Here is a 16,919-nt window from a genome sequence, read left to right on the forward strand (position 1 = left end):
GGTAATAATGAGTAGTGGCTTGTTTGAGAGAAAGTGAGAGAGACAGAATGATGCGTATACTCGTGTATCCTGTATCTTCTTACAGTGCATGTATTAAATTTTTCCTTGTACAATTCTGACAGTATTTTTAACTGCTCATAAAATTTTGTAATGACAGGAGCTAGGATTTATTTACATGACACAAAAGTTATGGTATCCATACATTTTCAGGAGAAGCAAGGAACGGTGTTCACTTTAATTGATAGCTTCAACAGAGAAAAACTGGGAATGATGTAAGTGATGAAATGAGTATTAAGATTTTGTTCATTTTTTCCAGTATACAAATTTTAAGCAACATTCAAGGTTGAAATTGAAATATATTACATGTATAAAGCCTTTCTATATGGGGCAGACAAACTTAACTTAATGGAAAATAATTTTATTCATTGAGGACAACTGGTTGCTTAGAAATATATAAAGCAAACATTTGAAATGTAATGGATAATAAAAATTTACATTTTAATAAGAATAGTTTTGCAAGAGCATTTAATAAATAATTATATGTGTTTTCAAATTTCTTTAAATATCTTACCCAGTCATAATACATTAGGAGCACATCCACTGCCTTGCAAATCCAGCCCTTTAAAGCTGGTCTTTAGTAACAAAACTGCTAAAAAGTTGTCTAGATAGAAGTCAGGCAAGAGTTTTAAAGGGATTAGCACCAAAGGCCATCCATGCTTTAGTTTTTACTTCAACTCTTTCTAGGAAGCATGCTCTTTTTATGGAGATATTGAGAAACCAATTTCTATCTTTACACTATTAGTTCAATTCTAAGGCGTTTTCTTACACAGGGAAGTATACTCCAGCTATATTTCTATCAGTTTCTTTCCTGATTCTGTCATAGATGAAAAGTCATACTTTATTTTACTTTGTCTTATGTTATACATATCCATGCTGTTTGAATTACATGCCCAAAGGTCAGTAGTATTTAATTTCATCTCATCATTCAACCTGGCATATGAATTCTGTCAGTAATTTTCTATTATTATATGCTCATTTTTTTTCTCCATTAACTTTACATTGTCAGAATCGTTCAGTGATTTACGATATTGAACTTGCGTGCAATTAATATTGAACTCACATGAATAAAAAAACTACTTTCTATTGTAAACAAACAATGGATGCAGACGCCAGCACTTTTGATTTATTTTATTTGTCTGTGAATGAAGTAAACCAACTGAATGAACTAATGCAGATGCTTTGTGGACTGCCACATACCAGCTGTTTTGGCACATTCTGCGTTAACTTTTTGATACAATGTTTCAGATTTAGGCAAGCTATAGATGCCAGACAGGGTCCTTACAAATAGCATCCATGTGACAAGGCATAAACTGTCTTCTGTAGCTGGTAATAAGAATGGCAAAAAATATACTTACAGTTTTACATCCTGAATTTTCTCAAAATGTACTTTCTTAGTTCTGTAATCCAAATTACATGAGCCATGTCATGGGTTCCCAAGCTTGATTACACATTTCGAAATTGTACTGTAATTTCAACTATATTCCGAGTGCAATTACATACTCTTTGCTGCACTCAAAATGAAATAACATTATATTCCATAGCATCTTTTTGATCATTGCAATTGAAAGTCTTCATATTTTTCCCACATTATGATTTCAAACATTCAATGGCAGAACAGAAAAATACTTGTAGATGTCAACAGTATGCTGCTCAGCCGCTGCTGAAATCCGATGTACTTCATGTAGAATTGGCACATAAATCCAGTCTATAATCACGAAATTTCATAGAAACAACAAAAAATGCCAAACTCTATTCATTCCAGATCAGATGGAAAAGTTGTTGCAGTGCACATTTGTTCACAATATGACTCCAAATTTCAATTTTAAGTAGACCAAAATGCCATTTCCTTTTGAAAGTTATGTTTAGCGCGCAACCAAGTTCAGATTTATCTGGGCAGAGTTATGTGCGCATTAACACTGTTGTTGTTGTGTAATGATGAATCTGTGCTTGTGTATTTAGTTTGGAATACGGCATACATTCAGTGACTTTGTTTCGTGTAGTGTATTTTTATTTACATAATTAAGTCTTAGGTATAATAGAAAAATTAGCATATAATAAAAAGGTTACTGCATTTGTATGAGAAAATATGAACTCGTTTTGTCGGATGGATATACTGCACTCCCAAGGTCGTGCAGTATTTCCATCCAAAAAACTCGTTCATATTTTCCCATACAAATGCAGTAACCTATAAATATTATATGCGTAAAGTTGTCCATGTAATTATTTTAGACCTTTGTGTTTGTCATCAGCATTATCTTCACCTTCACACAATGCTTGACAGGTTCCACCTGTATATATGGTTGTTTTCCTCCCTATAATTACAGGTGTCAACAATGCACAGGACAAAGTGCTTGGGGTACAAGTATTTTAAGCTGCCAGAAAAGATAACCATGTTATGTTTCCTGTCCCAAATTTTGTGTGTAATTCATGTCACACATGTCATATACACATATGATGGTAAGAAAATGTGTGGGTAACTGTCTTGGTTAAACTTATTAAACTTATTAACCAGGCAAGCAAGAGAAGAAGAAAATGCACCAGTAAATATGATGACTCCATTTGCATGATCACAATCAATACCTCATTTAACAATTAAAAACAATTAGCAGAGACCAAGGACAACTCACCAGTCCAGAAGAAAACTAAAAAGGCCACATCATCACAGGCTTCAGTTACAGTGCCAGCCCTTTATGCACTTTTATGACCAGAAGAGGTCTTCTTGGCAATACCTTTGGCACCAGAACTGTCTTGGTACATGGCAGTCTATCTGGACAGTGATGAATGTACCAGCACATCCAGGAATTGGTTATAGCACCTTCTCCTGGAATAGCCAGTGCCAGAATTTGGCATCAGATGATTGTTGGCTATAGACAGCATAAGCTTTGATGCAGCCTCAACTGTGCCTAGTGTTCAGAGTACAGTGATCTGTTTTCCTGATATACCCAATCCAAGCTTCATGAAAGAGTAATCCCAACATCTGGAATTGGTCGTCATAACATCAGCTCTAACTCAGACTTGCATTCCAGACACTGGCATCAAGGAATAAAGGACCTCCCTCCATCCAGTATTGGCCTAACAGAAGTATTGTGGATTGTTGAAGCACTAGTCTTGGCTCCATCATGACTTAACATCACCTACAGCAACACTTCCTGGATGCTTAGTAATGTTTCCAGATCAACAGTGACTTGCTCAGTGAATATATGGAGATAACATTGTCCCAACTTGGCCAGACACTTGGTCCAGTTTTTACCATCATTTCTGGCTAGCTTCACCAGCCTCATCACAGGATGCATCCTTGTAATAGGAGGCTTCCAAATCACCTACTTTTTCTGTGTTTGAGGAATCTTGCTCACATGTGCGATCTTTCTTACTCATTTTGATGATGTCCATAGAGGACTCAACCTTCTGTGCATCAATAAAAGAAGTTTTTTCAGTGTCTGCCACTTGAGTTTTGCCACTGTTCTCTAACACATGAAAGTTCCCACACCTAGCAACCATATTGCCTAAGGAAGACCAGCTGGCATTCAAAAAGCTACCACAGTGTGATTGAGTCACTGATTTATTATGCTGTTTAGAGAGGCAGCTTCAGAGACCTAGTGTCAAGAGACCGTCCTTTTCACAGGCTTTGACACTTAACATTTTTTTATGTATAATATTCATGAATCTGTTTCTCATGTTTATGTTGTGATCTTCACACAACCAACTGGGATCAGACACAAGGACATTCAGTTCCTTCCCCATAGTTCAAGGCTTCATTTACTGCAGATTTTTTTCTGGATTGACAAAAAGGATTGTAGAGATTGTCCAAAATGTACACTGACTGGGACATTTACTCCAGCATGCTCTTAGTACTAAAGTTATGACTTATAGGTCTAAGCTCTGTCAACGTTTTATTTTGACACTTGGTTCACAAAGGAGACACCAAGACTGATTGTCAGTCCTTATGTGGAGGAAGATTTCATAGCCATAGTTATAGCTTACCTAATGAGAACACACCCTTTTTATCTGAACATTAATCCCTGGGTCTTCATAAGAATAATGGACACTTCAGAGCCACATCCATGTCCATGACTTCCAGTTACCAAGATGACAATCTGCAGTAGCACCAGGTGAGTTATAGTTGAGATCAGGATATGATATCATTTGACTTCACTTCTGCTCTGCTTAGATCCCTTGTCAACAAGGACACATCCAATATAGTCCCATTTCCAACGTTTGACCCACAACGCATGTAAACAGGGTCTGTCTACCTCAAGAACTTGCCTACCTTTCTCTAAGAGAGTTATGTTAAGCCTGGGAATTTTTTTACCTGTCGGGTCTCCTTAATTTTTTCCCTACCACTGACATATATATATATATATATATATATATATATATATATATATATATATATATATATATATATATATATGATAAATGCACTTGTAATCAGGCACTACTAGCCACAATAGAGAATACATCCACTTCCACTTTCATTTTATGTGCTAGAGCATTACGGAAGATCAAGTCATAGGTTCAGAAGGTACTTTTTGTTCAGTCATAGTGATATATATATATATATATATATATATATATATATATCCACTCAATGTTAATGTTATAGATGACTTTATTTGTCACTAAATTTCTGTAGATGAACAGTGAACCAATCAAAATAGATTTAAAGAATAACGGTTTTTGCTGTGAAAGACATGATATACTAAATATGGTTACTAATAGGGTGTTCTGGACTTTGTACTCCATGATATTTAATACATATGGCTGTTCCTAATAGTGGAGACAACAGCTTTTGCAAACAAGTAGTGTCTGATTTATCAGAGGACAAAATTCACAATATTGAATTAGGGAGTGATCCCAGTGATATTGAAACATCTTAAACTGGAATAAATATAGATATATATACTTTCCCTCCTCACCAAAGTATGGAAGAAATGGAGGGAATCAGAGTGCCATCTGATCCTGATTGCACCCCTTGAGAAGGAACAGCCATGGATAAACAGTCTATTAAAATTATCAGAAGAAATTCTATGGAAAATCTTGTTCTTTCCTCAGCTGCTCAGACAATCAGGAATGCAGGTGTTTCGTCTGAACCCAGAATGTTTGAGCATGCATGCCTAGCTTCAATAAAGCAAGTCTTCGGGGAAAAAACAAGTCTCAAAACAAGTGGTGGACACAGTTGTTTAGGCCAGAAGACCCTTGACTTTGAAAGCATATGAAAAGAACTAGAGAGATTTTTTGTCATTGGTGCAGGTGGAAACACGTTGCTCCATTAATAGCCTCTATACAACAAATCACTATCTTTCTCCTTTAGCACTTTAAAGAGAAGAGGTTAGCCTACATCACTACAAGAGGCTACCATTCCATAATCTCATCTTTTGCTTTTATCATCATGAATGAAAGGATATAGGTCAGAACAATGACCTATTTAACCTTCTTGAAAATTTGGATTTGTTTTGACCAGGTTTGGATTTTGTGTCTGAAATCAACTCTAACATGAATTCTGGCATGACTTAACCAAAAGTACCTTTTAAACCTATGTCTTGAACTTCCTTGACCTCTTGCAAAACATGCTTCTTAATTGTTATAGCTATTGCAGACAGAATCATTGAGGGACATACATGTACCTCGTTGGTCAGTCTGACTGACCTATCTGCATTTACCTTGTGATGGTTCAATTTGGCTTTGACGGTTCCTGCTTTATTTATTCAAAACAGGTTACCAATCATGGGAAATCATTGCTTTATTGTGCAACTTATTTCCTGGTTGGACTTTGTGCCTGAAAAATATCTACTAAACCCCATAAGGGCTTTGAAGTTGTACCTGAAGCAAATGGAGCTGGTGAGAACAGATCTTGATTATTTCTATAATTAAAAGAAGGAGAGGGCAATATCTCGGTTCAAACTCTATTTTTCAGTTATTAGGTTATTAGCTCAGCATATAAAGGACCAATCCAAGGATAAAAGAATGTCTTGTACAAATTGATTCACAAAGTTAGGGCAGTAACCAATCCAAGGATAAAAGAATGTCTTGTACATATTGATTCACAAAGTTATGGCATTAACCAATCCAGGTATAAAAGAATGTCTTGTACATATTGATTCACAAAGTTAGGGCAGTAACCAATCCAAGGATAAAAGAATGTCTTGTACATATTGATTCACAAAGTTATGGCATTAACCAATCCAGGTATAAAAGAATGTCTTGTACATATTGATTCACAAAGTTAGGGCAGTAACCAATCCAAGGATAAAAGAATGTCTTGTACATATTGATTCACAAAGTTATGGCAGTAACCAATCCAAGGATAAAAGAATGTCTTGTACATATTGATTCACAAAGTTAGGGCAGTCACTGATTGTATAGCATTCAAGTGTAACTTCCCTAACTGACATTATCCAGGCTTTGGGATGGAGGGCAGAAATGACTTTCTCTTGTTTTTTCCTTAAAGAATTTTCATTAACTCTGACCTGGTAGGATTTAATAGCAGCAGCACAACATGCAATCAGTCCTAGTCATTTAGCAAATTCATAATGATTCAGTTTGCACTGAATTTGTGGGAAAATATTACCATACAAGCTGCTCGTGTACGTTCAGGAACTGGAGATTATCACCTTCTTCAGGGTGAGGGGTTGTAACTCCCTCTACCTCCTACCTATTCTCCAGTGTATTATGAGTTGGTAATGTGATTGAAGAAGAAACCCTTTTTTGGAGTAAACCGTTTCTTTGATAATACTTACTCAGCCATAATACCAGTACACCCTATAGGCCTCCCTGCAGTTACATTTTAAGTTCTGACAGTATGTATATCTACACCAGTAGTAACCTTAATTAATGATGAGATCTGGCACCAGTCCATCTATCCATGGTGAGATCACTCATGTTTGACATCCTCCTAGATGGGCAAAAGACTTAACACTTCTATTGCTAAAACAAGCTTCAAAGGTCTGGATTTGCAAGGTAATGTAATTTTAGTATATTCTGACTGGGCAAGTATTATCGAAGGAACATATTTTATGCCAAAATTTGATTCTCATGATCAAAGAGAAATGGTGACTGTTTCCATTTTTTAAAATCATGATGAGAATACTTTTTTTTGTTATTACTGCCATTTGATGCTTTTTATTTTGAATTATGGGCAGGAATAAGGTCTCTTTTTTCTTGAGAATACTTAAATTAAACACTTTTGCAAAGTTTCTAAAGTTTTTTCCTCTATTAGGAGATTCTTTTCTGATATTTTTGCAGAGCAATTGGAGATAACTTGCAAGGTGCTTTGGCAACATTTGCCAGGAACCTATCAGTAATCCATCAGGAGATTTCAGCTCCCAACATGCAAGGAGAGACCAACTTCAGTGTAAGTAGTGGTACACATACATGTGCATTTTAATGAGGTGCAACACTAAAGAGTAATGTGACAAATATTATAAGACAAAAATATTTCTGAATACATGTATTATACAAATGTGACAGTATGCAACCCTATATAGTTTGAACACAGTAATGATGGAAATGACAAATGAAATATTTATTTGTTCAGACCTGAATAATTTCATATCTCAGTCAATAACATTATGACCATTACGAATAGTTGTCCTGCCAGTTTTATGTCCTGTCAGTTAATGACCACGTGATGTATTGTGGTGTTTATGTTATGCTGAGTTGATTTCTTTATCTGTTGATCTTCTGTCAAGTACCAGCTTTGGTTCCATTTCTATATAATTGCCTGGTTTATTTCACGGGTACACAAAATCTTATCATTGGCATGATTCAAGCAGATTTAAATTATGGGGGTTTTTTGGTGATACAGTTTTTGATGGTCATTTTTAAAAGATGAAATGGGGATTTAAAGGAACAGTTTTTGATGGTCATTTTAAGAAAAGAGTAAGAGATTTTAAAGGAACAGTCTTTGATGGTAATTTTTAAGAGAGAAGTAGGGGATTTGAAAGAAATAGCCTTTGATGGTCAACTTTAAGAACAAAGTAGGGATTTTAAAGGAACAGTCTTTGATGGCCATTTTTAGAGCTGAGTAGGGGATTTTAAAGGTAACAGCCTCATGATCATGTCTAAGAGTGGATTAGGGGATTTTAAAGGAATTGTCTTGCATGGTTAATTTTAAGTGGAACAGGAGATAAGGGAACAGTCTTTGATGGCATTTTTAAGAGGAGTAGGGGATGTTAAAGGAACAGTCTTTGATTGTCATTTTTAAGAGCAGAGCAAGAATTTTAAAGGAACTGTCTCTTTTGAGTCTATGTTCTTAAAATAAGTAACAGAAAAGAGTGAAAGGCAACAAGCTTTGTAAAGTTCAAGAAATAATTTATTTCCCAAGAATACAAAGTGAAAATGAGATAAAAGAACTTATGGAATTGTGAATTAAATCCCAATACTATCCAAGAATTATAGACTTTAAGGCCTAATACTTGAAAGTCCTGAATAAAATTCAGTACAAGTCCAGAATAAATCACAAACCTGCGGCGATGATATGTCTGTGGTAGCTTATAGAGTTCTGAAGTGCCAACAGTCTTTTTGTTGAATCACAGTAATATAATTCCAGGTTTGAATTCACTATAAATTCCATCGAATGTCTCTATCCAAGAATTTCATCAAAGCACTTTTGTATTTCCATAGAAAATAATCACTTTATATCAATAATTTGAAGAAATAAAAGTTTCAGCCCAAAAATGTAATACTGGACACAAGATATAATACAACTTAAAGTGCAAGGTCTTAAAGCACAACTGAAAAAATCCTCTCAGTTAGAAGATTATATAGTTCCCTACTTGACCTGGAGTCACGATTAGATTTTCTATTTTAAAAAAAGCATTACCTATGGAAAATGACCTTCTAGAAAGATCCTAATGTTTACAAAATAAAAACCAGAACCTGGATTGTGTAAAATTCGCTTAGGAAATTCCAAAATCTAGACCTAGATCCAAATAAACATTTTTACTTCTATTAATAATGATAATGATTAATAATGATTTTAAACTGATACACACAGAGAATAATTTAGCTATCTATTAGTTGCTTACACAGAATAAAAAATTTTAAAAATTAATTTGGGTCAAACAGAAATGAACTCAGTTCTGGACAAGGTCAAGTCTAACATAAAATGTTACATTATAACAGCATGTAATGAAATAAAAAAATTAAAAAAACTAACAAACAAACAATTAAATTAAATGTACATGATGGTAATTTCTAAGAGTGGATTAGGGGATTTTAAAGGAATTGTCTTGGATGGTCATCTTTTAGTGGAGTAGGAGATAAGGGAACAGTTTTTGATGGTCATTTTTAAGGGAGAAATAGGGAATTGAAAGTAATGGTCTTTGATGGTCATTTTTTAGAGAGGAGTAGGGATTTTGAAAGGAACAGTCTTAATATTAGCCTTTGTCCCACCATAAAAATTGATGACATGTTTTCCTTTTCTGTGTGTTATGGTCAAAACTTCTGAGAGAATGGAATTGTATATTTTAATGTTCAGGAAATCTAGGCTAGAAATATAAAACAGAATATTGGTTGGAAAATTAGCTGTAAATGACCATAATTATGCCAATAGAAAAACCAAATGATAGCAGTTTTTATTTGCTTTTTTTCATCCCATATGTCTAAAATATACAAACAATGTTAATTAGAAGTGCATGATGCTTGAATATAATTTACATTTCCTTACACAACTTAAAATTGTGGATAACTGATATATGATTGATGTTTAACGATGATGCATCATTACATGAAAGGTAATACATTTCATGTCAAGGAAATCATAAAGTGCCCTGGCCAGAGACAGTCACAGCCACTGACCCAAGTTAGTCTATAAAAGGAAATAATGCACTTCACAGCAGTTGCAATTACATTTTTTATTCACAGGGAGCAATAGAAGATGTGGAAAATATTCTTGGAACGACAACTCAGAATGAAGATGATGAGAAAGATGATAATAAAATGGAGTAAAGGAAAAAACTAAAGGACAAGATCATCAATTTCAGAATAGAGATCTTGGTTCTACTTTGCCCAAAAAGTCAGCAAACATTTGTATTATTGTACTTGGTTGAAATCCAGAGTGTATAAAAATATAAAGATTTACATAAATAGGGCCATTAAAGTTTTTTTTGTTGAGGTAATTATTGGTTGATAAACAGTTACTTAACAGTTCAATATCCATTAGAACTGAACCTTTGTTCTTTAAATTTGTATCATTTCTCTACCAATCAGGCTGGGAAAGCCATGTTTTCAATCATGAACATATATTGTTACTGAACTTAAAAGGAGCATTGTTGCCTACAGAATGTAGCAATGCTGTTTTCTTTTTGCTTTACTCTACATTGCATCAGGGCTGCCATATATACTTGCATACAAGTCAGGTCAAGCTACAAAAACATAGCATAACTGCCAGAAAACCAGGGTCCATGTTGATTGTTCTGGTGATTAGTACTAACAAACAGCATAGACCCATCTCAAGTTCATTATGCAATGGCAGATCGGGGTCTATGCAGTTTACAGTTGGATGCAACCTATTAGTGAATATACACAGTATTTTCTGTACTTTGAAAATGCTGACAGTGAGCTTGAGCGTTGGCAACAGAAGAGTATGCTGTATGTGCTCAGGCTATTGCAGTTATCACTATTTGACAATTTGCATAGTGTCACTTTTTGACAATTTGCATAATTTTGTGACAAAATTATTCCATCTAAATCTTAACCATGATATAAACATTGTGCATGTTTGACAATCTGTTGTTACATGTATGAGAATTTCATATAAAATACAAGAACATATAATTAACACTCAGTATAGGTGCATACTGGAAAGGACCACATGTTCTTGTTGAGGATCTTTGGTTCTTGGTCTTTTTATTACGCAAATTGCTGCATTTTTAGTATTATGAGTGTTGACCAAACAAACATTCTTTGCTACTGCCTTAATGTACTTGTGTCAGTTCTGCTGAATGATTTGTGTGCAGGTTTATGGCAGCAATAATAGGTGCATGTGTAAGGTTTTTTATTTCGCGGAAACTAAAGAGCTCAGTGGAGGTCACTGTAGAAAATGAATGTCTACATCAAAATTCAAATATTTATATTAATTGAATATTTATATTTAAATGCAAAATGTATTTACTGTACTGAAGATATGGTTAATCAGGGTCAAATATGTGCATTTGTTTATGTTGCATTTTATATATGTGAATATTATTTTTAATAATTGAAGATGCTAATTGCATGATGGTATGAAATCTGAAAATAAATCCATGAAATGTTCCTTACATTTTCTCATTTGTGTTACATTCTTTTGTTCACTTTTTTTAGATAATATGCATGTATAATGCTTATTTTCCTGCCAGATCTATTTTGTGTAGAAATTATGGTGATTGACATTATGTACGGTCATAGTACTTTGTGCATTTCATGCACAGCAATATTTCACTTATTCTTTAACATGTACTGAAACCCATTGATGATGTAGTCCAATATTTTAAATATATTGAAATTATAGTGAAGGTCTTCATCGTTTTAAAATCCATGTAATTTTATTTAGTTGTAATGAGTGAATTAAATTGTTGACCTGGAGTTCATTATGAGCTGGTTCAGTTGTCCTTAATCAGGTGCCTTACATTTTTGAAACTGAAGGTCATAATCACTGCCCATATTGGGCCCTTTGAATTCATTCTTATTGATTGCCTCAAACATAGAATAAATCAAAATAAATGGAATCAATTCACATCAGTTATTTTGTCCTATGTTGTATTATTTCTGTTCATATTTGTTGAATATGATTTGATTGGTAGCTTTTTAGCAGCTACTGATAGACAGAAGAGCTTATGGGATGGCATGGTCCTGGCTGTCATCCATTCATTGAGGAGCATATGTTTGTTATCACTGCTGCTCCTAAACTACATGCCTTCAAAAGTTCTTGGGGAGAATTGCCATGAAAACTTCTTATGATGTCGTGCTTTCCTAACTGACAAATGGTGCTGATCCAGCGTCCAATATGGCCACCATGGCAGCCATCTTGAAAATCTTATCACTAATCCTCCTAAATGGAAAGTTGTTTCAACTTAGGATATTCACCATCTTGAAAACAGTATTGCCATTCCTCCAGGATGGATTGATGGTAATATTGACATGTTTTCTTTTTAACAAAAGACTGCTAATAAGGTCCTAAATGAAAGGGTACTGATTTGACATCTATTATGGTCACCATGGCAGCCATCTTGAAATCTTGTTATTGCTACTCCTCCTAAACAGAAAGAATGACATGTTGTTTTCAACAGAAGACTTTCCGTATAGCATCTTGCTGTTTCTAAATGAAAATTATTCCAATCAGGCGTTCAATATGGCAACTATGGCAGCCTCTACTCCTCCTGAAAGGCTGGCCATATTGATATAAGGTTTTAACCAAAAGACTTACGTTGTCTAGTTCATCTCAAATGAAAATGGTGTTGCTCTTATATTCAATATAGCTGCCATGATGACCATCTTGATACTCTAGTTAATGCTCAAGAATATCAGAGTTGGTTTCAATGCTCACTAGTAAAATGAAGGAACAGAATAAACATATTTAACTTGGATTCCCAGAAAGTCTTTTCAGCCAGCAGAAAGTCAGACCCTTTAAGGGATACTTGTCCTATTTTTAATTTCTTCTGTTGAATAGAATGTTGGATAATTTGCAACGATTTTATTAACCATATACTGTGGATTTTTATATTAAGGAGAGATAGTTATGATGTCATGACTGTCATTTTGTGGCATCCAATTTTAGCTGTATTTTTTTAAAATGAGAGACTAACTTTTCACCTTCCAAAGATATGGAATGTAGCTTGGGCTTAACATGAAGTCTGCAATCCATTTATGATAATATTTTGCAGTACATTCTGACAGAAGAAAAAAGTGAAAATTAATCTACTACAAACATTACAGGTTATGGAGTATGTACTGTCAGTTTTAAGATATTTAAGTTTTTAAAGTCATACTACTTCCAATCAGTCACTGCATACAACTGATAAGATGGCACACTATTATTGCATATATAAAATCTTTGATACAATTCTAGCTGCATATATTAATTCTTTGATGCAATTATAGCTGCATAGCTAAAATCTCTGATACAATTCTAGCTGCATAGCTAAAATCTTTGATACAATTCTAGCTGCATATCTAAAATCTTTGATACAATTCTAGCTGCATATCTAAAATCTTTCATACAATTCTAGCAGCATATCTAAAATCTTTCATACAATTCTAGCTGCATATCTAAAATCTTTGATACAATTCTAGCTTCATAGCTAAAATCTTTCATACAATTCTAGCTGCATATCTAAAATCTTTGATACAATTCTAGCTTCATAGCTAAAATCTTTCATACAATTCTAGCTGCATAGCTAAAATCTTTGATACAATTCTAGCTGCATAGCTAAAATCTTTGATACAATTCTAGCTGCATATCTAAAATCTTTCATACAATTCTAGCTGCATATCTAAAATCTTTGATACAATTCTAGCTTCATAGCTAAAATCTTTCATACAATTCTAGCTGCATAGCTAAAATCTTTGATACAATTCTAGCTGCATAGCTAAAATCTTTCATACAATTCTAGCTGCATAGCTAAAATCTTTCATACAATTCTAGCTGCATATCTAAAATCTTTGATACAATTCTAGCTTCATAGCTAAAATCTTTCATACAATTCTAGCTGCATAGCTAAAATCTTTGATACAATTCTAGCTGCATAGCTAAAATCTTTCATACAATTCTAGCTGCATAGCTAAAAACTTTCATACAATTCTAGCTGCATATCTAAAAACTTTCATACAATTCTAGCTGCATATCTAAAATCTTTCATGCAATTCTAGCTGTATATCTAAAATCTTTCATACAATTCTAGCTGCATATCTAAAATCTTTCATACAATTCTAGCTGCATATCGAAAATGTTTGACATAATTAGCTGCATATATAGTGTTTGATATAATTCTAGGAGTCCTCACCCATGTTGGCCGATAGTTTGTTGTTATAGTACCTTTTACAGTCTAAACAGAGAATTCAAACCAGCATATCTCTGTTTCCACAAGATTACATGCTAATACAGATGCTAAACTGGTAGAAACAAAACAAGGTTAAGGAAAAGGGTCCCTTCATGTCAAAAAGCTTCAACAGTGTGTTATCTGGCTATACTGTTTTTAAGTTCATACAGATTCAAACTTAGATATGTGTTAATTAAATGCTCTGTCCCACTAATATTGTGTTTTGGTGTCCAAATCAGTACTCCATAAACAGTGCAATCCAATTATTATGAACATGGACTGAGATTAAAGCAAAGACTCCAATCATAAAATGATACCTTAGCTCATTGTTGTTTCTAATAACTTTAAATTCATATTTTTCACTTTTTATCTCTTGTGGGGTCCTTAAGTTAGAAACCAGCTTTGATTTATCCAGAAACTCAAATTTCAGGGGTTTTGAAGGGGTGGGAATATTTTTCTTCTAAAGACCTGTATCAGGGTATTTATTTTGGGCCCAGATGATGTGTCTTTGATAGTAATGAGTGGTCTTAGGTTTATATCACCAATATGCTTTTGTTTATAGATAAATTCATCTTTATGCACATTGATATGAAGGGAAAATCTGATCTTCAGACTTGTTTTTACTAGCTAATCCTCACTGAATTCCAAGCTGTTGTACCAATTTTCTGATATTTTACAAATCAGATAAACAAGATTCATGTCTAAATTTAATTATCACAGGATGCTGCCATTCTGGATTTCATGAGGTACCATAAGACAAACTAAATAAACTTCCTTTCTTTCCAGTGACACAACATGGCACATCTTGTTATTGATTATAGTTGGTATTTACACTTTTTCACTCAAGTGTACAGTCATCAGATTCCTTCTTTATTTTTGTATCTTCTAACTTTTTGATGGATAAATAAAAAAAATTTGTATGCCAGGTGAATTCTACATTTTTGTTAATCTATACACATAAATGACACTGCACCAGAAAATATACATGGGACACAGGGAAGGCACTTTCAACTTAGAGTAGTCTCCCATGGAGGCATTTTAAAATTTTATATCATTTTCATATGAACTGCTGAAGTAGCCCGAGTACTATAACTTATAATTAAAAACATAACTGCCTTCCCCGAGTACCAAGTATGTTTAAACTGAACAGCTCTTGGAAGTAAAAGATCCTTATTTCTCAGTCAAAATCATGTAAATGTCAGTGATGGAAAATAGAGACTGAGAAATAGAGTTCATTTATGCATGAAAAATAAACAAGTGCTATAAATGCCATGTTTTTTTGTGAATTTTATTTCTTTTAAAAGTGGGAGTATGCCTACTACCTATAACATTGAACTGCATTTCACAATGATAGTCAACAGATTTATCAAAGATGGAATATATCAATGAACACAGATCATTTATTTTTTCTCTTGTTCTTTAGAGCAGGTATCATGAACTAGATGAAATTTATGGATAAAGTTACTCTTTCTTTAGTACTCATATTTGTAATAATTTAAAACCACATATCCTATAATTAATTTACGATTGACACTGCAGCAGGCTGACATATTGACACTTGCCAATTAATTTGCAACTGACATTGCAGCAGGCTGACATATTGACACTTGCCAATCAATTTGCAACTGACATTGCAGCAGGCTGACATATTGGCACTTGCCAGTTAATTTGCAACTGACATTGCAGCAGGCTGACATATTGACACTTGCCAATTAATTTGCAGCTGACATTGCAGCAGGCTGACATATTGGCACTTGCCAGTTAATTTGCAACTGACATTGCAGCAGGCTGACATATTGACACTTGCCAATTAATGTGCTACTGACATTGCAGCAGGTTGATATAATCACACTTGCCAATTTGATTAAAATATAGATCTCCAACAACACGGAGATCTGACAGACACAAGCACAAGTTCTTTCAATTCACCAATCAGATTTCAGCCTTCATTTTTAAGAAAGTGATTAAGGTCATTCAGAACAATGGTTTCTAATGATTAACTCTCCTTAACATGATATGTAATGCTTTATCCATTACATTGCTAAAATAAATGGACTGAGAATATGAAAGGTCACCATAATATAAACCTTTATCAATGCTGTCATTTTAATCAGATTGTCACACATGACAATCAGGTAGAGTTCAATATAACTGACAGATAATATAACACAATAATGATAGGATGTGCTAGTTATACATCATAAATGCCCTTGGAAGAATAGGCCAACCTTGTGTATGTGATGGAAAAAAATGACAAATTACTGGCTGATTTCTCCTAAACTGGGATCGATCATACTCAAATTGTATGGATGTAATAATAAAAATAACCCTAACATTTGAGTAAATTTGATACCTTTTCCCTTTATATATTGAAACTTGGTTTGTATTGTATACATCAATATCATGTTGCAAATGTGTAAATATTGTTTGTACACGGTTAAGGAGATATGAGGAAAAATATACCTGTAAATTTTTCTAGTTATGTATGCATTACTTTCACATCCGTCCATTTATTCACAGATATTTTACATAGTTTTATGTCTATTATTTATTTCTGTATTTATGTGTGTTGATTCCTACATTTCATTCACTCTGAAACTTTATACTTTTGAATTCATGCACAAGCAAATAAAGCTTTTGATTTGGTGAAAGAAAATAATCGATATTGATGTATGGTATAATGTACCTACATGCTACTTGTGAGAATATTTTTACTACCATATAATTGTCTTCAATTTCACATAAACAGCATTATAATAATGATGGTAGGGGGGTATTTGGATTATTAAGGGTAAGACAGATTTAATGTTTATTCTTAAAAAATAAAACATTATAGCAAGTCAG

The 16,919-nt window shown here is 33.8% G+C and overlaps 1 protein-coding gene across 1 annotated transcript in view; it reads left to right on the forward strand.

The window, feature by feature from the left end:
- LOC149801541 (IQ domain-containing protein H-like) overlaps window positions 1-11,313 on the forward strand; it is a 106,670-nt gene extending 95,357 nt beyond the window's left edge. The window contains exons 21-23 of the mRNA XM_089955732.1: window positions 211-272; window positions 7,303-7,411; window positions 9,925-11,313. Of these exons, the coding sequence (XP_089811858.1) occupies window positions 211-272; window positions 7,303-7,411; window positions 9,925-10,008 (255 nt within the window). The 3' untranslated portion in view covers window positions 10,009-11,313. The remainder of the gene's footprint in view (window positions 1-210; window positions 273-7,302; window positions 7,412-9,924) is intronic.
- Window positions 11,314-16,919: the final 5,606 nt, after the last annotated feature.

Source organism: Sinohyriopsis cumingii, chromosome 4 (assembly GCF_028554795.1).
Source record: "Sinohyriopsis cumingii isolate HCF-2022 chromosome 4, ASM2855479v2, whole genome shotgun sequence".
NCBI classification, from domain to species: Eukaryota; Metazoa; Mollusca; class Bivalvia; order Unionida; family Unionidae; genus Sinohyriopsis; species Sinohyriopsis cumingii.